This window comes from Saccopteryx bilineata, chromosome 9 (genome assembly GCF_036850765.1).
Source record: "Saccopteryx bilineata isolate mSacBil1 chromosome 9, mSacBil1_pri_phased_curated, whole genome shotgun sequence".
NCBI lineage: Eukaryota > Metazoa > Chordata > Mammalia > Chiroptera > Emballonuridae > Saccopteryx > Saccopteryx bilineata.
The window spans coordinates 25,384,066-25,409,913 of NC_089498.1; the positions used below are offsets into that span (position 1 = coordinate 25,384,066).

At 41.1% G+C, this 25,848-nt stretch overlaps 1 protein-coding gene across 1 annotated transcript; it reads right to left on the reverse strand.

Annotated features, from left to right (window-relative positions):
- Positions 1 to 676: 676 nt before the first annotated feature.
- Positions 677 to 9,633, reverse strand: DUXB (double homeobox B). The gene is given in 9 exon segments (XM_066244118.1): positions 677 to 754; positions 756 to 813; positions 3,530 to 3,690; positions 3,788 to 3,792; positions 5,378 to 5,484; positions 6,132 to 6,145; positions 8,001 to 8,066; positions 8,068 to 8,156; positions 9,609 to 9,633. Coding segments are annotated over 9 exon segments (603 nt in total).
- Between the last annotated feature and the right edge of the window lie 16,215 nt (positions 9,634 to 25,848).

The window sequence follows — 25,848 nt, forward strand, 5'->3', positions numbered from 1 at the left end:
CCTAGATTTTCCAGCTGCTAGACGACGTGGTGATTACAAGGAAGAGTTCATATTTGTGAGTAAAATGCTTTTGATCAGAAGGATTGGGCAGATGTGTCCACTGCCTCGTGCCCCAGAGGCGATATGGTGCTTGGAAACAATGCTTTAAACAGTGGAGTGAGTGCAGAAAACAACCACTACCCACAACACAGAGTAAGACCTTTATTGGGGTTTCCAAGTGTTTTTTTTTTTTTCCTTTTCATTAGTCTTATCCTGAAAAGGATGACTTTATTGTTTATCATTTTTTAAATTGCACTGATCCTGCCTCCAAAGGAAAGAGGCCTGGACCAGGTTCCATGAGAACGATGTCACCTTCCTCCTTCTGAAAGGGAGGGAGCTTTGCAGCATGGGGAACAGAGCCTGAATCTTCACTGAGGTGCAGCTGGGATCCTGGAATATCCTTTTCCTGTGGTTCAGGACTCAGAAAAGGTGGTACCTTTTCATGAAAATTTGGAGATTGCAGGAGTTGACCTAAGGGCTGAGGTTTCTACATAATTTTGGTGCAATTGGCCCAGGAGATGAGACAGTTCTCCAGTAGACCTTGTGTGTTGATGTGGCCAGTATGTCTCGAGGATCCCATTCTGCAATCAGAGCTTGGCAGCTCTCATCACTGTGGCATAATGTAAGATGTGTCCATCTAACCCAGATCCTGTAGAGTGGACAGGTTGATTTGGCACTGCTAAACTGTCAGATCTGGTGTCTCATTTGGGCCATCTTACCAAGGAATTCGCAGGCTCCCTTCTGCTCTGCCTGGGGTAGAGTAAGAACTGGGTTCTGAAACCACATATATGCGAGGAAAAGCAAAAACAGACATTGTATGACATAGCAGTCTGGCTCTGTTTCTCTTACTATTTAAAGCAAAGGGAGTATTAATATAAGCTCTAATAGGGTGGTTTTATATATATACATATATGTATATGAAAATGTGTTTAATATGTATGTGTTTATATATGTGTATGTATGTATATTATGTGTATATACACAAACATACAAATACCTAAATTGAGGTCATAACACAGCAATAGATAAATGAAACTGGCTGAATAGATGTTCTAGAATCCTCCCTTTAATTACAGCAATGGATTAGCAAACAAGTTATTTTGACCAGGTTGACATTTTCCTCCTCTTTGCCAGTATATGCATACGAATACATATCTTACATACACGTGTATACATCTGAACAAGGGTTAGTAAGTGTTTGAGGGTTTCTATGCTTATAAACCTATGAATGTGCTTCTTGTTATGAGCATTTAACATATACTAAACCACTATCTCTACAACTTAGGTAGAAGGAACTCAATGGGGATGATGTTTTTCTCCCAACTGGAAGATATTTCTATTTTTTTAAATTTTAAAAATTTATTTATTGATTGATTTTTAGAGGGGGGGGAGAGAGAGAGAGAGAGAGAGAGAGAGAGAGAAAGAAAGAAAGGGGAGGAGCAGGAATTATCAACTCCCATATGTGCCTTGACTGGGCAAGCCCAAGGTTTCGAACTGGCAACCTCAGCGTTCCAGGTCGACGCTTTATCCCACTGCGCCACCACAGGTCAGGCCCAACTGGAAGATATTTAACTTGACTATGTCAATAGATTTTTTGAGGGGTGTCACAAATGGTGGGAGGGGAGTAGGCAGGGCATCTGGTTGTTAGAGGCCAGGAATGCTGAAAAGTATTCTAGGCACAGGACCACCCATTACAAGAAAGAATTCTTTGACCCAACATGATAACAGGCCAACGTGTAGAAAACCTGACAGGGTTCTCAAGATAGATATCAACTTACACATTTTCCCACGTTTGCTGTTGGTGATTTTAAGATTTAAAAATGTTTTTATTTACTCATTTTAGAGAGGTGGGGGTAGAGAGAGAGTAAGAGAGAGAATGAACAAGAGAGGGAGAAGGGTGGGGGGAGGAGCAGGAAGCATCAATTGACTCCCATATGTGCCTTGACCTGGTAAGCCCAGGGATTTGAACTGGCAACCTCAGTGTTCCAGGTTGATGCTTTATCCACTGTGCTGCCACAGGTCAGGCAAGATTTTTTTTTTAAATATTGATTTTAGAGATAGAAGAGAGAAAGAGAGAGAGAGAGAGAGAGAAAGGAGGAGGGACAGGAAGCATCAACTCCTAGTTGCTTGTCATATGTGCCTTGACCAGGCAAGCCCAGGGTTTTGAACAAGTGACCTCAGCGTTCCAGGCTGACATGTTATCCACTGTGCCAACACAGGTCAGGCTTGCTGTTGGTGATTTTATTTATTTTTATTTTTTATTTTTCCTTTGGACAAGCCTAATAATGGCACTTTATTTTTCTGACAAATCTATAAGGAATGGCAGATAAGCATTCCAAAATATACCTAGGCCTGACCAGGCGGTGGTGCAGTGGATAGAGCGTCAGACTGGGATGCAGAAGGACCCAGGTTCGAGACCCCGAGGTCGCCAGCTTGAGTGCAGGCTCATCTGGCTTGAGCAAAAAGCTCATCAGCTGGGACCCAAGGTCCCTGGCTCGAGCAAGGGGTCACTCGGTCTGCTGAAGGTCCGCAGTCAAGGCACATATGAGAAGGCAATCAATGAACAACTAAGGTGTTGCAACGAAAAACTGATGATTGATGCTTCTCATCTCTCCCCGTTCCTGTCTGTCTGTTCCTATCTGTCCCTCTCTCTGATTCTCCTTCTGTCCCTGGCTGTCCCGTGCTGGGAATCCATGATAACCTGGGGTCAGCGGCTCGTTCTGCATCCCGCCGCCGCCGTCGTCTCGTCGTCGGCGGCGGCCGCCGCCTCCTCGGTGCGCGGTCGCTTGCTCAGGCCAGGCTCGGCTCCGTCTCCTCCCCCTCCGGGCACCGGCAGCTCCAGCTCCGACTCCCGCTTCATCCCCCGGGCAGCGGCGCCGGGCCCAAGCTGAAGCGGAGGCTATGGCTGGGCGCCTTCCGCCATCCACCCGCGCCCCCTTCGCCTGCGGGAGCCGGGCGACCCGCGACAGGCCACCTCCCCCTGGGCCGCGGCCCCGACAGTCGGGACAGGCGGGCGCGCGCCTGCCCCCCCGCGCGCGCGCGCGGGCCCAGCGCCCCTCAGCGGCAAGCAGTCGATGTTTGTCGCGCACCGGGTCCTCCGCTCGGAGCAGCTAGCGGGTCGCGATGGCCACTCGCTGCGCCCCCACGCGGACACGCGACCTCTGGCCCGGCCCGCCGAGCGCCCCGCCTCTCGCACTCACGAAGCTCACCCGCCGGCCCGCGGCCCGCGCCAGCTCCCTCACACTGTCCCTCACAACACGCCGGGCGCTGTTGGTGATTTTAAATGGACACACCACTGACAATCTGAGGTGAAATTCTTCCTTTTGTAAGAATCTGACTTCCCACACCAGGTCTTTACCATCCATACCTTTGCCCCTTGACGACTGATAATTCAAGATCGGTCAACCTTTTTCCAGCAACCTTTTTTTTTTTTTTAAATCCTGTAACTTTTGAGAGGGCAATATCGTAGGAGATATTTAATGCTACAGACATTGAATCAAGAATTATCTGAACTCTTGATTCCTGAATGCCTGTTTGGTTAGACAGTATTTTCCTGGCTGCAGCATTAGGGAATCAGTTCCAGTTAAAGGCTTAAACTAAGGTGTTTGATTGAGATCTTGTGATGGATGTCTGGCTTCTTTCATAAGTATTCTAAAGGATAACACAGGAACAAAAGGCAGCTTCTAGGTCAGTTTTCACATTTGAACTGGAAACTCAAACTTGAAAAAATAAAGCTGACCATACTTACTCCCTCTGAATCCCAGAGTTGACACCATGCTTAGGGCAGCAGGCCCCAAAGGCCCAGCGACCTGCTTGCTAAGAACTTGCCTGTCCCAGCCAACTGTGGGACCATGCTTATATTTCTTTTTTTTTTTTATAAATAAATTTTTATTTTAATGGGGTGACATCAATAAATCAGGGTACATATATTCAAAGAAAACATTTCCAGGTTATCTTGTCATTTAGTTCTGTTGCATACCCATCACCCAAAGAGAGATCGTCCTCCGTCACCCTCTATCCAGTTTTCTTTGTACCCCTCCCCCTCTCCCCCCCCCCAACCACCACATTCCTGTCCATGTCTCTTAGTCTTGCTTTTATGTCCCACCAATGTATGGAATCCTGCAGTTCTTGTTTTTTTCTGATTCACTTATTTCACCCCTCATAATGTTATCAAGATTCCACCATTCTGCTGTAAGTGATCCGATGTCATCATTTCTTCTAGCTGAATAGTATACCATGGTGTATATGTGCCCATCTTCTTTATCCAGTCTTCTATTTTTTTAAATTTTTTTATTTTTTGTATTTTTCTGAAGCTGGAAACGGAGAGAGACAGTCAGACAGACTCCCGCATGCGCCCGACCGGGATCCACCCGGCATGCCCACCAGGGGTGACGCTCTGCCCACCAGGGGGCGATGCTCTGCCCTTGGGGGGGGGGAGGTCGCTCTGCTGCGACCAGAGCCGCTCTAGCACCTGGGGCAGAGGCCAAGGAGCCATCCCAGCGCCCGGGCCATTTTTGCTCCAATGGAGCCTTGGCTGCGGGAGGGGAAGAGAGAGACAGAGAGGAAGGAGGGGGTGGGGGTGGAGAAGCAAATGGGCGCTTCTCCTATGTGCCCTGGCCGGGAATCGAACCCGGGTCCCCCGCATGCCAGGCCGACGCTCTACCGCTGAGCCAACCGGCCAGGGCTCTTCTATTTTTTTTACAGTGATTAAAAGCCTTGTAGCGAACTCTAGGCCAATACAGCAAGAATCCATAAAAGAGTAGTGTCCTTAACATGTTCACCAAGTCCAAGTTGGCCCCATCACCATGCCAAATCCCTGAAAAATGCAACCCAACCACAGTTCAGTCTGTTAGGAGCTGTCACAGGGAGCAGGAGTCCAGGAAAAGTCCACATCCAGGAAAAGTCCTCATGGCACTGGAATTGTCACCATTCTATACTTTGCAGCTCATGTCCAAGTCCCAATGACCGCTGCTTCTAGCTGGTAATGATTCAGGTAGACTGGAAAAGCCATTTGCAGCATGCGTGGATATGGAGCTTCTGTTCTCCTCTGCCTGGAGAGATGAGACCAGGTTGCTTTCCCCTGGAACTCTGCGACTGTGGCATGGTACAGAGAACCTTGGGATACACTAAGGAGTCTCGGTGTGGCTTCTTCAGTGTTCCTTGGTTGAAGAGTCCTCTTAGTTTGATGCTTATATTTCTGATACTAGATTGCCTAGAACAAGCTATGACTGGGTCCTAAGATAAGGACTTTTTGTGGAGAATTTGGACAAAACGTGCAATCGTTTTTACTCTAAGTGGGACCCACTTAAGAAATGCATCTGGGCTTGTGCGTTCTTACCTGGAGTTCGAGGCTGATGTTGGTGCTGTTCCTGGGTGTGGTCTTTTCCTAAGGACCATTCAGATCTCAATTGTCTCTGTTTTGCTCTATGGTTTTTAAAACCAAATCTAAGCGGGAGAAGATATGTAAGTCATGTAACTCAGTCTATGTTATTGCAAATATCAATGAAGTTAAACAAAACTGATTTGATCAATTGCCATTGGGATAATCACAAGAAAAAGGTGATGTTATCCTAGGAATGGTGTAACTATTAGTATACAATTCAGGATAGCACACAATCTGCTCTCAGCTCAAATTAGCATTTCTTTTATGGTCCTTCTCATAATATCCCAAGTAAATTTTCCTGATTTAAGAGACACTATTAGTCCTTGGCTGGGTGGCTCAGTGGATAAAGTGTCAACCCAGTGCATCAGAGGTCGTGGGTTTGACTCCCCAGTCAGGGCATGTACGAGAAGCAATCAGTGAGTGCACAACTAAATGAAACAACTAAGTGAAATAATGAGTTGATGCTTCTTTTTCTATCTCCTTTCTTCTTTCTTTCAAATCAATGGAAAAACTACAACAAACAAAACCTAAAGAGAGAGAGAGAGAGAGACAGACAGACAGACGGACAGAGAGACACTGTTAGTTCTCTCAAAGGAAATCAGTATTTCTGTCCCCTTAATCTCTCTCTACAGCAGGTCTCCAGTGATTAAATGTCTTCTTGGCTCCCACCATATCTTCATAAGAAATACCAGTTCATAATACACAGTACATCTGGATGCGATCCTGGAAAAGAATGTCTTTAACTGGGGAGAACTAGCTACAGTCAAGAGCTGGACTAACACATTTCCTCACATTATCCCATAGTGAGCGATAGATAACGAAGACTCTTGTATACCCCATTGTGAAACTACTGTCACTGACATAAACAAGTGAACTCTTAGCTTGTTTCCTCATTACTGGAGTCAGAATTGCAATGTACTTTCTAATTATTGCTGAATGTTTTATTTTTATAATTTGATAATTTGTGGTAAGAGTTAGAGTATTAATGACAACCAATAAGCCAGGGACTCACTCTTATATCCCTGGTGTTGTACTAAGAGATCATATCTGTACTCTAACCGTAATTAATCAAAATGTTTTTAGGTAAGTTTTAAGCATAGGTGGAAACTGGAATAAACTTGTGGATACTATGGCAGAGCCAACCTCGTCCTACATTGTTTTCTGGACTTACCATCTTCCACATCTGTTCACAAGGGCCCAGTATGTATCCCTCATGCCGCTAATCATCAGCTATTCCCATAGGATGAGATTTTAGCAAACTCTGTCTCCCACACCTAGAGCAAATGCACAAAGAGTAAAGAAAAATTTCTTTTCCTGGCATCTCATCAGACTGAGGACCTTATAGCCAATGGCTTATTGGAGTCTATATATTTGAAACAAAAATCTGCACTCATTTTTTTCCTTTAAAAGCACATTTTTTCTTCATTGCTTTAAATACTGTTTCACCTGGTTGAATTGTGTTGTTTCTCTTGGTGACTGAAGACATCTAATTTAGTTCAGTTTTACATCAGTAGTTCTATTCAAAATAATACAATATGGGATTTTCCTTCATACACTCCTGTTTATGAATCACATTTAAGATATTAATTAAAAAAAAGCTAGTCTGAAAATCAGGAATTTACATGAGTTCTTATCCCACAGTTTCTTTCTTTTCCTTTTTTTTTTTTTTAATGGGAGTTGGAGACAGAGAGAGGGACAAATAGGGACAGACAGGAAGGGAGAGAGGTAAGAAGCATAAATTCTTTGTTGTGGCAGTTTAGTTGTTCATTGATTGCTTTCTCATATGTGCCTTGATTGGAGTGGGGGGGGCTCCAGCCGAGCCAGTGACCCCTTGCTCAAGCTAGCCAGTGACCTTGGGCTCAAGCCTGTGAGCTTAGGTTTCAAGCCAGCAACCTTTGGGCTCCAGCCAGTGACCATGGGGTCATGTCTATAATACCACGTTCCAGCCAGCAACCCTGCGCTCAAGCTGGTGAGCCTGTGCTCAAGCCGATGACCTTGGGGTTTTGAACTTGGGTCCTCAGTGTCCCAGTCTGGTGCTCCATCCACTGCGCCACCACCTGGTCAGGCATTCCTTTTTTTTTTTTTTTTTTAAAGAAAGAGGAAGGGAGAGAAACATCACTTTATTGTTCCACTTAGTAGTTGATTCTTGTATGTGCTCTGATGTGGGATCAAACCCACAATCTTGACAGGTCAGGACAATGCTCCAACCAACTGAGCTATTGGGCCAGGGCCCAACAGTTTCTTCATAATTACATAATCATTCTGCAGCATTCCAATACTGGATACCATATTATGATCATAGTGATCTAATTTCCTAAAATTGATTTAAGCATCTCCTAGTGGGAGAGGCTGAATCAGTATATTCTCCTCTCTCCATCAGTGAATATACGCAACCAGTATTTCCCCCACTGATAAAAGATATAAACCAAGTTCTTGTCCCTTTCATTTTGTTTTGAATGTTACGTAACAGGAAAAACCTTCTGGGGAACATAACTGACATAAGAGAATTGCCAGATGGTGCTGAGCCCAGCTTTTCTCTTCCTCGACTCAGATAATGAAATAGAAACCTGATGCTTACCTGAATGTTATACTCCGTAACACCAATTTCCTTTGCCAACTGTTTCCTGATAGCTGCATTAGGGTAACGGTTTTTGTTCAAACCATATTTGAAGGATATCCTTTTGACTTTTGTTGTAAATAAGCCTGCCTTGCTAGGTTTCTTTTTGTAGTATGCCTGATGAGGAGAAAATGGGGAGAAGGGTAGGAAGGATGCATTTATGGATTTGTCTGAACATATGCCTTATGTTTACTTCAGGTTGAAAGCCGGTAGATCCAATGATTATTCTGTATTTTTACTTTAGGGATACAGCTAAAGTCATGCTAAATTGGAGACATATAGTTTGGAGATATATATATATACACACACACACACACACACACACACACACACACTAGTGAAAAATGACAGCTGATGGTCTGAGTTACCCAAGGAAGAAGATACCAAAAAATCCACAAAATTACATGCAAAGAGAATAGCAAGCAGTAGGAGCTAGGAAAACTAATGGAAATAAGTGATATAAGTAACACATGGAAAAAATTAATAGGATAAATAAAATATACAACAACTGACACTTTAGTAGAATTAAATATAAAATATCTAATTGTTCTACATATGTTTTTCTTCATTTAAAGTGTCAGCATTAGGCCCTGGCCAGTTGGCTCAGTGGATAGAGCATCAGCCTCATGGGTGAGCATCCTGGGTTCAATCCCTGGTCAGGCACACATGAGAAGCAACCATCTGCTTTTCCCCTGCTCCCCCTCCCCCTTCTCTTTCTCTTCCCATCTCACAGCCAAGTGGGTCAATTGGTTCAAGTGTTGGCCTCAGGTGCTGAGGATAGCTCAGTTCATTTGAGCATCGGCCTCTGACAGGGTCTGCCGGGTGTATCCCAGTCATGGTGCATGTGGGAGTCTGTCTTTCTATCTCCCTTCTCACTTAAAAAAATAGAAAATAAAGTGTAACCTTTAAAACTTTTGACAAACCACATATGGAACTCATGGCTATCTCTTATGTCATGTAAATTGCCCAGAAGGTTTTTCTTGTTATAGATCATCTTTTTTTGTGTGTGTGTGAGAGAGAGAAGGAGGGACAGATAGGGACAGACAGACAGGAAGGGAGAGAGATAAGAAGTATTAATTCTTCATCGAGGCACCTTAGTTGTTCATTGATTGCTTTCTCATATGTGCCTTGACCAGGGGGCATCAACCAAGCCAGTGACCCCTTGCTCAAGCCAGTGATCTTTGGGCTCACGCCAGTGACCATGGAATCATGTCTATGATCCCACACTCTTGCCAGTGACCTTGCACTCAAGCTGGGAGCCTGTACTCAAGCCAGATGAACCTCAAGCCGGCAACCTTGAGGTTTCGAATCTGGATCCTCAGCATCCCAGGCCGATGCTCTATCCATTGCACCATCTGGTCAGGCAGTTTTTGACCATCTTAAATTCCTAGTTTCCAACTTGAAAGCATCCATCAATCCCTTGATGCAGTGTATCACTGTAAAATACCCCTGGCTGCAACAATCAATTCCTCTAATTGTGATTGTGGTTTTAACCTTAATGAACTCTGGAAGATAAAGAAAGCATGTGGCATTATCAAAGAAGAGAGCAAAACGAAGCTGCCAGCTTACCATGTGTAGTGCTGTTCAAACCCATCTTGAGTAGAGGTACTTGGATTCTGCAGAGTGGGTGACTAAGCCGCTCTCCAAGACACAGGGCATATTAATGCCCAGGATGATACACCCGTTCCTTAAATACCCTTCTATTTAATTCCTTAATTATTTAACTCATTTAGAAAGAAATCTATTTTTTTTTGTTAGAAAGAAATTTGAAGTAATCAAATGAAGAGAGAATAGACTCTACTAGGCAATTTTACTATCATATCTTTCCAAATATGACTTAGAATCTGTGCTCTCTAATTTACATGTAGTCATATACATATAAACATTTTTTTCTCTATAATGTTTTAGAGCTCTTGCTGCTTTTTTTTTTGTATTTTTCTGAAGTTGGAAATGGGGAGGCAGTCAGACAGATTCCCACATGTGCCCGACCGGATCCACTTGGCATGCCCACCAGGGGGTGATGCTCCGCCCATCTGGGGTGCAGCTCTGTTGCAACCAGAGCCATTCTAGCGCCTGAGGCAGAGGCCATAGAACCATCCTCAGCACCTGGGCCAACTTTGCTCCAATGGAGCCTCGCTGTGGGAGGGGAAGAGAAAGACAGAGAGGAAGGAGAGGGGGAGAGGTGGAGAAGCAGATGGATGCTTCTCCTGTGTGCCCTGGCTGGGAATTGAACCCAGGACTCCTGCATGCCAGGCTGACGCTCTACCACTGAGCCAACCGGCCAGGGCCTTTTTTTTTTGCTTTTGATGATATTATATTTATAGTATTATACAGATGTCATGATTTCACTTTGGATTTTTCCTGTTCTCTCAGCTCTTACACATTTCTTTCCATCGTTGAACATAGCGTTTACATGTCATCTTGGTGAGTCTATACTTCACAGTTATTAAGAAAACCCACTAATCAAGGTGTTGCTGTGGAGGCACTGTATTTTGTGGACTGACTGAATCACAGAATCAGTTGAAGTTATGTAAAGGAGATTATCTTCAGTAGTCTGGGTGGAGCTGATGCAATCATTGATTGTCTTAAGAGCAAAACTTTGGCATTCCACAAGGAAATGAAGTCACACCTGTGCACAGCAGCTTTCTTTCCTGGCAGAACAAGGGCCTGCCCTAGAAATTTCATTCTTGCCTATCCAGGCCCCACAAGTGTGTAAGCCTGCCCCTTATAGTAAATGTCTTTATATGTTTATGTATCCACACACATATATAATTTCACTAGTTCCTTATGCTACTTGAGTTCAGAATATTGCTGATTCTGTTTCTCTGGTTGAACATTAAATGATATAGATGTTTGCACTGGACCAGGAGGTTCTGTAAGAACAGACTCTTGCATATATTTATAAATATTTATAAATATTAATAAATATTTGGGTTTCCTGGCCAGGCGAAGAATCATAAACCATGTGAGGTTATTGCTGAGGTCAAAGCAAATATGAATTATAGTGGAAGAAAATAGCTAATAATACCAACTATTACCAGGTGACCATTTGTAGAAATGTGGACATACTAGTTATGAAAATCTTGTTATGAATCTATATATGTATAGATATATAAACAAAATATCTTTTCTTTCTGCTGTCATCCCCTAATGATCTGATATAAGATATATTGATAATAGTTAACCTTATATCACCATATTTAAGGAATATCAAAAGGGAAAGACACATATCACCCAAGGGTGTTGCATCTTCTTTTGGGGAAAGGATTAGCATGTTTGTATTGTAGGCAGGATAGTTCTATGATATTAGGCAGAAATATCACTTTCTTACTTTATTAGGAAATTTTGGTTTCAGGAGGGGTATATGGTTGACAAGGTATGGATGGAAATGGTCACTTTTATGTGTCAACATGGCTAGACTGACAGATCTTAGTTGTTCAAACACTCATCTAGGTATTTCTGTGAAGGTGTTTTGTAGGTGTGATTAAAGTCCATAATCTTGACATTAACTAAGGGAAATCACCCTATATAATAATCAGGATGGGCCTGAGTTAATCAAATGAAAGGCTAAAAAGCGGGAGGAGGCTTCCCTGCGAAGAAGAATTTTTGCCTGTTGATAGGTACTCATGTTCAACAGTTCAGCCTGTACTATGAATTTCAGACTCGCCGTTCTGCACAGTCACACAATTCAATTCCTTGCAATAAATCTCTACATGCTATATACTGACCCTGTTTCTTTGGTTGAACAGTTGAACTCTGCTTGATACAGTCACCAAATTGTTTTGGAGTGATAGCATTAACAGGAAATAAGTATATATGTGAATTTATCTTGAGGACAAGCCTGGGTGGTAGAAAACTTGATTGAATTCTAGAAGGATGGCAACTTATGTTACAATAAAGATTTTGATCAATCTCTGAAAACCTGGAAGATAGAAAATGGGACAAGCCCTCTTATGAGTTGACCTAAGGATAACTGACTGGTGGTGGCACAGTGGATAAAGTGTTGATCCGGACTGCAGAGGTCGTGGGTTTGAAGCCCCGAGGTCACTGGCTCAGAGTGCAGGCTCTTCAGCACTGGGTCGCTGGCTTGAGTGGGGAATCGTCCACATGATCCCAAAGCTTGCCAACTTGAGTCCAAAATGTCGCTGGCATGAAAAGCCCAAAGTTGCTGGCATGAGCAAGGGGACAGACGCTAGCTCATCCTAGTCAAAGCACATACAAGAAGCAAACAATGCGCAACTAAAGTGAAAGGAAGGACGAGTTGATGCTTTTCAACATCTCCCTTCCTGTGTCTCTCTCTCTCTCTCTCAAAAAACAAAACAAAACAAAACCTAAAAACCAAAACCAAAACAAAAAACAAACAAAAAAAACACACAAAGACGAAACAGCCTGACCAGGAGGTGGCGCAGTGGATAGAGCATCGGACTGGGATGCGGAGGGCCCAGGTTTGAGACCACGAGGTTGCCAGCTCGAGTGCGGGCTCATCTGGTTTGAGCAAAGCTCACCAGCTTGGACCCAAGGTCGCTGACTCGAGCAAGGGGTTATTCGGTCTGCTGAAGGTCCGCGGTCAAGGCACATATGAGAAAGCAATCAATGACCAACTAAGGTGTTGCAACGAAAAACTGATGATTGATGCTTCTCATCTCTCTCTGTTCCTGTCTGTCTGTCCCTACCTATCCCTCTCTCTGACTCTCTCTCTGTCTCTTTAAAAAAAAAAAAAAAGACAAAACAGACTATCATTATCATGACTCATATTCTTGGCCACTATTGTCTGGGAACATCCAGAAAGAAATGAGCTCAGAAGGGAAAGTGTTAATAAATGCATACTCTATTAATATTGGTTGGGGTTGGGGGGAAGGAATGTGTTGCCTAATAGGAGAAGGGAAAGGGATAGAAATAATGCATAAATTACAAGGTAAAGTATACAGGTAGATTTTATACTCATTTAAATGAAGAAATAAAAATTGGAGATACACTTTCTAACAAAAATTTTACTTGTAGTTAAGAAAAGCAAAAATCAAACCTGCATTGTGGCTTAAAACCCTTAGTTTAAAGCAATGATTGCATTAAAATTTCTATCAACAAATTATTCCTCTATTACTAAAGACAGCATTCCTATCTACTGACACAGGAAAAAAAAATGGTGTCCTTTTGCAACAGACAACTGATAAGCTCAGGATATTTTATTAAGATGAGATACAGAAAAACTAGGCATAATGAATTGGGGAAATGGACTAATTATACCTGGAAATAAATACAATCGGTAAGTTAATTGGCCTTTATTTGTGTTTTCCTCTGTCAGCTCGAGGAAATAGCATGTACGTGTGTGCTATTATTGGAAAATTTACACGCTTGAACTAAAAGAAACTTAATTTTCTTTTGGTCCTGGTTGGTTAGCTCAGTCAGTTAGAGCATTGTCCTGAAACACCAAGGTTGCAGGTTCAATCCCCAGTATTTGGGAAGCAAACAAAAATGAATGCACAACTAAGTGGAACAACAAATGAATGCTTCTCTCTTTCTTCCTCTCTTTCTCTCTGACCAATCAAAAACTAAAATAAAATAAAATTAATTTCTTTGGATAAAAATATTGTAAATTCCACCTTCTAGGATAATACCCAGATGGTAAAACCCCATAAGAGCGATAGTCTTTAGTGCCCCTACAAATGAGGCCAAGTAAATGACATCTAAGGATATGGTCTGTACCTTATCTAGGAAGCAGACATTGATCTTAAGGGGGGAAATGCATTCTTGTTAAGGGGAGCTCTCCCTTAAAATATCTCCCCAGGTGATGCTTGCTACCGCTACGTTCCAATGGGTGTAATGCTCCTCCTCTTCTTCCATATTATGAGAGGACATTTAATACATGGATTGAGCCTGACCAGGCGGTGGCGCAGTGGATAAGAGTGTTGGACTGGGATGCAGAGGACCCAGGTTCAAGACCCCGAGGTTGCCAGCTTTAGCGCGGGGTCATCTGGTTAGAGCAAAAAGCCCACCAGCTTGAACCCAAGGTTGCTGGCTCCAGCAAGGGGTTACTTGGTCTGCTGAAGGCCTGCGGTCAAGGCACATATGAGAAAGCAATCAATGAACAACTAAGGTGTCACAATGTGCAACGAAAAACTAATGATTGATGCTTCTCATCTCTCTCCGTTCCTGTCTGTCTGTCCCTGTCTATCCCTCTCTCTGACTCACTCTCTGTCTCTGTAAAAAAATAAACAAATAAATAATACATGGATTGAGTCCATGTTCCTACTGGCTCCTAGTATGGGCTTTTGTTCTGTGAAAACTTGAAGGGTTTTATCTGGATCTTCCAATCGCTTTGAGTGTGAATGGAAGCTTTGGCTTGGAAAGCTTTTTTTTTTCTTTTTTTTTTCTTTTTTTTTTAGAGAGGAGAGAGAGAGGGAGAGAGAGAGACAGAGAAAGAGAGAGAGGAGAAGGGAGGAGCTGGAAGCATCAACTCCCATATGTGCCTTGACCAGGCAAGTCCAAGATGACCAGGCAAGCCCAGGGAGCTTGGAAAATCATATTGTGCCTAGTGGAGACGGGTAGTAATTTTCTGGATGGAAGCTAATAATTTTGACCAAATAAATGAACAATATATTTTATAGGGGCCAAATATTTTATATCCTCATGACACCAGGCCAGTCAGGCCATGTTTTCCAAGGGGATTATATTTTCCAAATTATTATTATTATTATTATTTTAAATATTTTATTTTTATTGATTTTACAGAGGGAGGAGAGAGAGACATGCGAGAGGGTGAGAAGTATCAACTCATAGCTTGTTGTATGTGCCTGACCAGCAAGCTCAGGGTGTTGAACCGGTGACTTCAGCATTCCAGGTCTATGCTTTATCCACTGTGCCACCACAGGCCAGGCCATTTTGCAAATTATTGATTTCAGTCTTTGCCTTGTGATATTCTTTCAGCCCATGAACTATGACCTCACATTTGTTTGCCACAGTGCCTATCCTTTAGTACATCTGAGAATATTCCAAAGATAGAAAATAGAAATTTCTTTCATGAAATGCATTCTGCATAATATATCCACAGCTCTGAAACAATACTTTAATTCAGGAAAACTGGAAATATTTTGGCACTTACCCTGAAAATAAATACTTAAATCATTCATGATTAACAGAATAAAGTGACAATGCACACTGGATCTAACAAGAGTGTATGTGTGTGTGTTTGTGTACATGCATACACATTCCTTTGATAAACTTTGGGTGCCAGGGTGACTACTGAGTCATTCTCACCTGTGCACAGTGAATCAACTCTCTTAGAGACAAATTTCCTCATTGGTTTACAGCAGTGGTCCCTGGGCCGTGGACCGGTCCCAGTCTGTGGGCCATTTGGTACCGGTCCACAGAGAAAGAATAAATAACTTACATTATTTCTGTTTTATTTATATCTAAGTCTGAATGATGTTTTATTTTTAAAAAATGACCAGATTCCCTCTGTTACATCTAAGACTCACTCTTGATGCTTGTCTCGTAAGTTCGACAATTATATTTAAAAATACCACACTTTTTACACCGGTCGCATAATTTTATTTTGTGCGTTTATCCGTCCCACCCTAAAGGCCGGTCCGTGAAAATATTTTCTGATATTAAACCGGTCCGTGGCCCAAAAAAGGTTGGGGACCACTGGTTTACAGTACATCTTCATGAAAACAAGACTTGTCCATTTTGTGGGGGAGGGGCTCTGAGGACTTTTTTTCTTCTCCAGGAGAACATGCCTTCTTTCTACTTTCTAGCTTTTAGTCTCAAGCTCTTTGCTTTAGTTAAGGTGAAGAGTGACAAAGAAAGATGCTGGGAATTAATGTATGTTAGTGTATGAGATCTCCTTTAACTGATGAAGGGATAAATAAAATGCGGCTTATCTATACAATGTAATATTATGCTAGAACATGAATGGACCTTGAAAACATTATGTTGAATGAAAGCACGAAGACACAAAAGGCCACAAATTGTTTGATTTCATTCATATGAAATGTCCAGAATGGGTGAATCCATACAGACAGAAAGTAGGTTATTAGTTTCCAGGGACTGGGAGGAGAGAGAATGGGGACTGATTGCTGATTGATAGGAGATTTCTCTTTAGAGATGATGAAAATTTTCTAAAATTAGATACTGTCAATGTTTGCACACTGTAAAAGGATAAATTTTATGGTAAATAAGCTATACTTAAATAAAACTCTAATGAAAAAGAATAACAAAAAGGCAGCATAGCCCTGGCTGGTGGTGCAGTGGATAGAGTGTTGTCCCGGAGTGCTGAGGTCACCAGCTCCATCCTGGAGTTGCCAGCTTGACTCCGAGGTTACCAGTTCCAGCCCCAGTTAGGGCACATACGAGAAATAATCAATGGGTGCATAACTAAATGGGACAACAAGTTGACACTTCTCTCACTCTTTCCCTTCCTCTCTCTCAAATCAATGGAGATAAAAGAAAAAAAGAAAGATAGTATAATGGAAAGGGTCATGAAATGTTCCACCACCTGGATAAGTGAATATACAGAGGAAACTTCCCCAAAACAGTGAACATTGCAAAATTGTTTAAAATGAAAATGTAAATTAGAGTTGCACATTAATTATTAAGTTATGAAACTTAATGCCATTGGTATTAACACTTGTCAACATATTATGCTGTCAGAGCACATACCTTAGGTTAAAACAATCTAGTTGACTAATTTATATAAAGTATCTTAGACCAGAAAGAAATATTATAAAGTATGCATTTAATTTTGTAAATAACTTTAATTTTTCAAATGGGGTTATTAACAAATACTAAAAATTTCAAAAATATGGACTAAATAATATGATCTAATTATGTTAAAAATGTAAGAAAATGAAAACAACTCAAAACTATATTCATTTTCAAACATTCACTTTCTTTTTTTTATTCAAACAGAAAGATAAGGAATATCACTTTATTTATTGACCAAGATATAATTGCATATGATTCTATATAATTAATGATAAACTTAGAAAGTATTACCCTAAAAGATTTTGAAAATATATTTTATAATCACTAATATACCATTGCAATATTTTTATTCAAACTTAAATTTCTATTCATCAATATTTTAATTATAGTTTGTTATAGAATTATTTTATTAAATAATTATTTCATATCCCAATATCAATAGGAGCCCAGGTGATATATTAATTGGAATTTACAGTGTTTATCATTAGAACACTCAACTGTAACTAATGTTTAATATTTTTGTTAATTATTCTATCATTAAAATTGTAATTATATCATTTAAAGTTACCCTTCTATTTTAGATTTTAATACCATTCTGATTTCCCATGATCTTCATGCTACTTTACTCTTGATTTTCAGACTTGATAAAGATCAAGATATCATTGAACCCCGCTGTTCTAAAATCTGGGGCCTTCACTGTTTGGGTGCTGCAGAAAGAAATGTAAGTAGGTTTCCCTACCCATCATTTTTTTAAAAATTAATTAATTAATTAAATTGTTTTACAGAGACAGAGAGAGGGTCAGAGAGCGGGATAGACAGGGACAGACAGACAGGAAAAGAGAGATGAGAAGCATCAAACATTAGTTTTTCGTTGTGACACCTTAGTTGATCATTGATTGCTTTCTCATATGTGCCTTGACCGTGGGCCTTCAGCAGACCGAGTAACCCCTTGCTCAAGCCAGCGACCTTGGGTCCAAGCTGATGAACTTTTGCTCAAAGCAGATGAGCCCGTGCTCAAGCTGGAGACCTCGAGGTCTTGAACCTGGGTCCTCGGCATCCCAGTCCTACGCTCTATCCACTGCGCCACCTCCTGGTCAGGCACCCATCATATTTTATTTTTAATATTCAAATTAAGAAGTTCAAAATAAAATATGAAATTCCCAAGAATATAAACTTTATGAAATATAATGCAAAAAAAGAAAAGAAATATAATGCAATGGAAATGGGTGCATATGAAATATATTTCTTCTCATTTGATCTTGGGATCCACTGTTTCGTGTGTACCAGCAACATTTTCACGTGAATAAATTAATTAAGTTGCCATGGCTGGAATGCTAATAATCTGGAAGACAATGCGAGACCCTGGGATAAATGTGACAGAGGCTAAAACACAGAAAACTTGACATAAGTAGCCAGAATCTTCATAATGGTATTCAGACTTCATGATTTCCTTGACTACCAACTTTTATGTCAATCACATCTTCTTACCTCTAACTCTGTACCCATCATAGCACACACTTCATTGTACATTGCTGAGAAATAATGTAGTATGGCATATTCTTCATATTTGTTAGAATATAACACACTACATAGATGAGTATGAATAAATATATGTGCACTTATATTTATTTATAGAACACATATACTTTTTAATCTTGATAATTCTGTTATTTTGTCTAAGAAAAACACTGCTTGCCTTTCTGAAACCTGAAGTGTCCTAAATATTCTATCCGTTAGAAGGAATATAAAATAAATCATTTATTTAAATAATTAGGCCTCACTTCTAAAACCTCTCCTTTTCTCTAATTTTGTTTTCTTTTTTTTTTCTTTTTTTTTTCTTTTTTTGTATTTTTCTGAAGCTGGAAACGGGCAGAGACAGTCAGACAGACTCCCGCATGCACCCGACCGAGATCCACTCGGCACGCCCATCAGGGGCGACGCTCTGCCCACCAGGGGGCGATGCTCTGCCCATCCTGGGCGTCGCCATATTGCGACCAGAGCCACTCTAGCGCCTGGGGCAGAGGCCAAGGAGCCATCCCCAGTGCCTGGGCCATCTTTGCTCCAATGGAGCCTTGGCTGCAGGAGGGGAAGAGAGAGACAGAGAGGAAGGAGGGGGGCGGGGTGGAGAAGCAAATGGGCACATCTCCTATGTGCCCTGGCGGGGAATCAAACCCGGGTCCCCTGCACGCCAGGCTGACGCTCTACCGCTGAGCCAACCGGCCAGGGCCTCTAATTTTGTTTTCTTAATTTTCATGCATTTCCCAGTCTACTGAGGAAGTATAAAAGTGTTATTAAAGAGAGTGCACCTATCAATTGAAACTCAGATTCTATGTTTTTTTGGAGCTTGTTGGTCCAGGCAATCATTTAATTAACAGAAAAAAAGATTTTTTTGTCTTTTAGAACAAACCATGAAATCATGCTGAATAGTTTTTGATTTACTAGGGAATGTATATTCATTTGCTACACACCTTTCCCCTCAAATTCAATTCTAAGACATTTCTAAGTTGGATTCAATGTTATTTCAAAATTCATAAATTTATGCCTACTACATCAAGAGGAATAAAAACTAAAGTTACAAAGAATGACATAATTGCAAATAGGATAAAAAAGAGATTAGTAGATACAGTGCTCATGTTACTAGGACAAAACCAGGGCTTGTGTTGCCCGTCACCATGAAGCCAATACACAGAGACTAGGGCTGAAGTGGATATAAGTGTCTTTAATGGAATTGCCAGGAAACCCAAGAAGGCAGAGGGCTTCAGACCACAAGTCTGCCTTAACATTCTCAGTTTTCAAGCCTCTTTCATAGGGTGATCAAGGCTAGTTAAGGATGAGAAAGGAATGTGGCTAAGTGTTCTTTCTCAGGTCCAGACTGTATTCTTCATTAGGCCTTGGCATGTTCACCATCCTTGGACATAAGGTTTCTGGCCTTGTTACTTTTCTCCAGGACTTGTATCAAGTCTGAGAGTTCCACAGTGAGGGCTGTGGACTCCCGTGTTTGATCTGGTTTTCAAGGCCTGATATCCAGGCTAGGGAAGCAGTTCAGCTGGCATTCCTATGCCTGAAAAAATAATTTAGACGATTCTACATCTAGAGCAGTGGTTCTTAAACTTTTTAAAGTCAGGGCGTATTTAAAATCCTACAAATAATTGTAGGTGCACTGTATACAAATTTCTGAGAAATATGTTATAATAATTAACTCAAATATTGCAGAAAAAAATATAAAGTCCAAGCGTGCTTTTATGGTAATTAAATGAAATAAGTAAGAAAAATTAAATTTATTCTGACATTAAAAAACATTTTTTTTTTGAATTTTTGAGGAGTTTATTGACCGGCGACTGCAGGGGGCTGCTACAAACTCAAATCCTGCAGCCCAAAAAACATTTTTATGTTACATTTTTTGAGTTATGCATTTTAGAATTTATAAAAAAGAGGGGTTAAAAAATAAAAAAATGACAAGAAGTTATCTTTCTATATATAGAGATAAATTCTTAGTAAGATTTAGTAAATTTGGCAGGTCCTGGCGCAAATGTGTTAAGTTTTTTCATTCTTGTGTTTATGAGAAACATGAGCCTGATGTGTCCTAGTGATTTCTTCAATGTTTGGGCATATAGTTGAAAGGCAAACTCTCATTTCCTCTTTAATACATTGAAAAAATTTCTTTCTTTTTACTCTTAATTGTGTTGAGGGTAGAAAAGCCTAATTCACATAAATAGGATGTTGAAAACTGTAGTAAAATGTTCAAAGCTTTTTTAGATATTGCCACATATTCTTCTCTTATAGAAATCCAAAAGGCTTCAAGAGACAATTCTTTATGTTTAATCATCAATCCAAAACCCCCACCATACATATCATCTTAACTTTACACCAAACAAAGGATAGAAGAAACTTGCCTCCAGTCTTTCCAGGGAACATGGGGGGTAGTGTAAACAATCCAGCACCACAGCTTAACAGCCTTTTGCAACCTAATCAGGCAAGTGAGGTGAGGGGTTGGGCAGACTGTAAGCTTACAGCCAATTCCCCACACCTCTGTCCTCCTAAAACATAAACTCCAAAAACCCTGTTGGTTTTTTGGTCCCCAACAGGCACATACCTGGAATATGGTCTGGGATACCATAGGGTGCACCTGGAAATCTTCTAGGGCTCACCAGTGCACCCTGGGGGACACTTTGAGAACCACTGATCTTAATGTATTGAGACTATGTGAGTGGTGGGATTCAGCTGGTTCTCACCTGTTGGGCAGAACCGATACCTAATATTTTGTTGAGTTTGGTGAACCAGCTATTAAAATGGCACTTGTAACCAGGGTTCTCTCTAAAGTGGGTGCCTGGGCAGCCACCCAATGTGGAAATCACAAATTTACATTCCTTACTTTTTTTTAATGTTCATCTGTGCAACGGTGTATTCTAATAGCCTGTAGTAATGTTCATTCTGTCCATAGGTGAAAAAAAAATGCAAGTGAGAACACCAATCAGGAAGCAATAAGGAAATAAATATTGAAAAACAGTTTTATTATCTTTTGTCGGTTATTATTTAATAATTTTTCATTAATATTTTAATACTCTTTCTTATAACATAATCTGGTTTTATGTACCTCTTTTATTCTCCTTATTTAAATATTAAATAAATGAAATAATAAGCTGCCTTTCGGTATATCATTTTTTTATAATTAAAATGGTCATTAGGGCAGAGAACCAGTTGTTAAACTATTTGAATCCCACCACTGGACTATGTCTACTGTCTGCCTCCTTACATGCAGATCTTTGCTGAGAAGTAATTTGCCTGGACCCATGTTGGGCTTGTCCTGGGTACCGGGTTACGCAGGCACATTTGATGTTGAGAGACACTTCCGGTAAATCAATACTCAGTGATATGTCCAAGGGTCAGGTCTCATTTTGGGTCACGTCAAGGGTTCAGAGAGTCAGGTTCTGCCTCCATGGGCACTCTGTTTAGGTGCAGGCTGTATCAGCAAGCCTCCAGGCAGAGACAGTTCTAGAGCATCACCTAGGATAAAACTACATAAACTGATTGAAATCTCATATACTTGGGTTAACTGAGGACATATCTGCCAATCTCCAAAGCATTTATAAATCATTATGATAAAAAAAAAACTACAGTCACATGATCAGGCAGAATGTCACAATATAACCAAAACCTTACAATGAATGTATCTTTGGCCATGGGAGGAGGGTACTTTCTCTAGGCTACTATTTCCCCCCAAATAACCATGTAATTTGTCTTCAGAAATGAATAAAACAATCAAGAGACACCCAGGAATTTTGTATGCAGAATTAATAGTAGTCTCATTCACCCATGGCTAAGGTCCGGGACATGCACTACTGCAGATTTTATGCTCCTCTCTGCAAGACTGTGAGATAGTCTGTATTTTGTTAACTTGAGTAACAGAATACATTCACTCCCAGGCCCCACCTCATTCAGATCAGCCATTCTCAAGGACCTCAGTGTCATTGGGAAGGTGGCCTGCTGTGGCCCAGCTGCTGTAGATTGTTGTCTCTGCCTGAGACTTGCTGTGAGCTGTGCACAGACAATGCTGGGAGAATTGAAGGACAGCTGCATGCCCACAACCTTGCTTAGGACTCACTGCGTCCTGCAGTGATGAAGAGGAACATGATCTTGGGAAAGATAGGGGTCCCTAAGGTTCCAGTTTTGGCAGGCTGATCCTCAGGGCGGTGCCTTGTGCTTCCTGGGCCATGTGCCCTTGCTCTCTTCTGGTGGAAGGCATACTTCTAAAATGTTGGTGGACATCAGTTCCAGCTGTCACTGGGCTGGCCATTTGGTGACTGAGGATGGAGATGACAACCTGGGAGCCGGGCAGGGCTGACTGCTTGACAGAGGTCCTTTCTATTCTCAAGACAAGATGTGTGATGGAGAGGGAGAAGTGAAGGACATTAGAACAAAGAAGGGAATCAGGGGTCCTAGAAAATATTTCACCATCATAACATTGGCTTGGGCTGACAGAAGAGGTCTGGGTATGGAGTTTTAGCCAGAGGAGGGTGAAGCATCTTGTGGTCTCAGGGTTAAATGAAATCTGAGCTCAGATTTCTTCTTATGCATCCTGATGACTTTATTGTGTCTACATTCTCATCACTAATGTGTGCATCCTGAAAGGCTGGTTTCTGAGAAATGTTAATCTGGGTAATGGTGGGTCAACAGAGGGTGGGTGCATCAGGAAAAAACATTGCAAAATTGGGTTGCCTCTGGAGGAGAACTGCCACTCTGTTGATAAAATCTTTGTGCAGAGCTGGATTCTGAGGTGAAGGCTGAAGCTGGTCAAATGGTCAGGTATCCTTGGAGCTGTTTACACACTAATCCGTGATGAATATTGGAAGAAGTAATGCTTGGCCTATAAAAGTTTTCATAGACTATTTCCTTTTGAGTAAAAAATAACGTAGTTGACTATATTAGTCTTATAAAAACTAGAATCAATTCAGCTCTTGGCACAGAGAAACAAATTTTGTGTTTCATATCTCTTGAGTATAAGACAACTCATGATAAACTCTTCCTTGTTATGGAATCTTAATAAACATCCATAACCAAAATACGGTACCTACACAGTCTAGAAATAGAGGCAAGGGAAACAAGGCACTTACCAAATTTTCTTCTTAGTGAGATCCAGTTATGAAGCGCTTTCTTAGAAATTGTAATTCTATTACCCTGGCCTGGTAGCTCAGTTGGTTAGAGCAGGGGTCAGGAACCTTTTTGGCTGAGAGAGCCACGAATGCCACATATTTTAAAATATAATTCCGTGAGAGCCATACAACGATCCGTGTACATTACACATTATCCAATAAAAATTTGGTGTTGTCTCACAGGACAGCTGCGATTGACTCCAGCCACCCGCAACCATGAACATGAGTGGTAGGAAATGAATGGATTGTAATACATGAGAATGTTTTATATTTTTAACGTTATTATTATTATTTTTATTAAAGATTTGTCTGCGAGCCAGATGCATCCATCAAAAGAGCCACATCTGGCTCGTGAGCCATAGGTTCCCGACCCCTGGGTTAGAGTGTCATTCTAATACACCAAGCTTGCAAGTTCTATCCCCAGTCAGGGAGGGCACATACAAGAATCTACCAATGGCCATGCCTTGGGAGCCCTCTTGGGAGCATGCCCATGCCTTCCCTCTCCTCTTCTCCCACAAGCGTGCATCTCCTAAACTTAAGGAGACTTGCAACCAGGGGAGCAACGGGCACTGGCAACTCACCCCGGGCTTAACCCCCTGAACCTGACTCTGAGGCCCCCTGTCCCCTGACTTCCCAGTGAGCTAAAGCAGCCCTGCCTAGGCTCTCCTGTGCTTCTTTATCTTAAACCCGTTCTTGTTTCTGTGTCCTCAGCTTTCATAAACGTACTCTCAGAATAAAAAAACAACAACAAAAGAATCAACCAGTGAATGCATAAATAAGTGGAACAGCAAATCAATGTTTCTTCTTTCTTCTCTCTCTAATAATAAATAAAATTGTAATTCTATTGAGCTTCAATTTGAGCAAAATCTGAGCAAATATACAATTACTTAGCAACAATAGTGAAAACAATTACAAGAAAGTCCAAAATTACATTAAAGAGAGAAAAAATATTCCTGTTTCTGGGTGAAATAGCAAGGACAAAAATATTCTCTCAGTACTATTTGGAAAATCAGATAATATGTATAGAAACAAATTACTAACACAATTTAAATTTTGCATAATGAACATTTGTAAAACACTATCATAAACATTATAATCCTATTAATTCTCCGATTGAGATATTGTACAGTCACTTAAATAGCAGGAAAGCAAAGAGAAAGAAATCAAAATTATTTCAAAAAGCCAAAGGTCTTGCTGTGTTTCTGATTGTTTTAGTGAACTTGTTAACAAGAACAAAATACTGTCATTATACCACCTACAAATGGAATAACATGGAAACATTTAACTTGGGGAGTCACATGGAATAATGCACCGTTTTAGGGACTAAGAATTATAATCCTATCAATTCTCCATATGGAGTGGTCTCTGTAAAGCTCTGCAGGTCACCAACAGCCAGGAGTCAGGCAGAGACATCGCCACACTCTGAACTTAAAAAGAGGCCCAAATTCAAATGCTGGTGACACCGGATGATGACAAATTAGCGAATGTGAGTGCTGAGAGCAGGGCAGTTTGGGGGGAATTACTAAGATTTATATGTTATGCTTTCAGGAAAGTCCCCAAATGTTTTATTCTAATATTACCTGAGGTACCCAATCATGTTTATTTCAATAGTAAGCTCCCACATCTTTTGTCAGTGTACAGAAAATATCCCTCTGGGGTCTAACTGAGATCACACGTGTTAGTGACCTTCTCAGCATTTCAATGCTTCTCAGTAGACTGAGCCGGAAATGCCCCTTCCACCTTTGGTTTCTCTCACCCCAGGGGTGGTTCTTGCTGCCTGGCACTCCAGGCTCGCTGCTGGCACTACAGGCTTCTCCCACGGCCCCACTGCTGGTCAGATCTGTCCCTGAATGTGTGCTCATATGCTTCCAACCTGTGCACACCTGGCCCCAGCCGATGTTTATTCACAGTTGCTGTATTCCTTCCTCCCGAGTTAACGGTGCTCACCATTTCCTTCCAGGAAGGATCCACATACCCGCAACTCTGTGAAGCAGTCTAAAGGCAAACACGGTTTAAACATAGAAAACATTTTTTTCATAGAGTGAGAAGTGAATGGGATTTGGGGGTACAGTTTCCAGATTCAGTGCCAGGTATGTCATTAGCTTCGTTTGTGATGAGGAAAATAGCAGTGCATTTGTAGGGTTTACTATGTGCCAAGAGTGGTGCATAATTTCACCTCAGTTTTTTTTTTTTTTTTTTTTTTGTGGTTGTTTTGTTTTTGGCTTTTTGTGTTGTCACAAGGTAGTTTTTAAATTTATTTTTTTATTGAAGTTTACATTCAATATTATTTTGTATTAGTTTCAGGCATACAGCATAGTGTTTATAATCATATACTTTACAAAGTATTTCCCCTGTATTTCCAGTACCCACCTGGCACCATACACAGTTACTAAAGAATTATTGAATGAATTTTCTATGCTGTACTTTACATCCCTGTGACTATTGTAACCACCAAT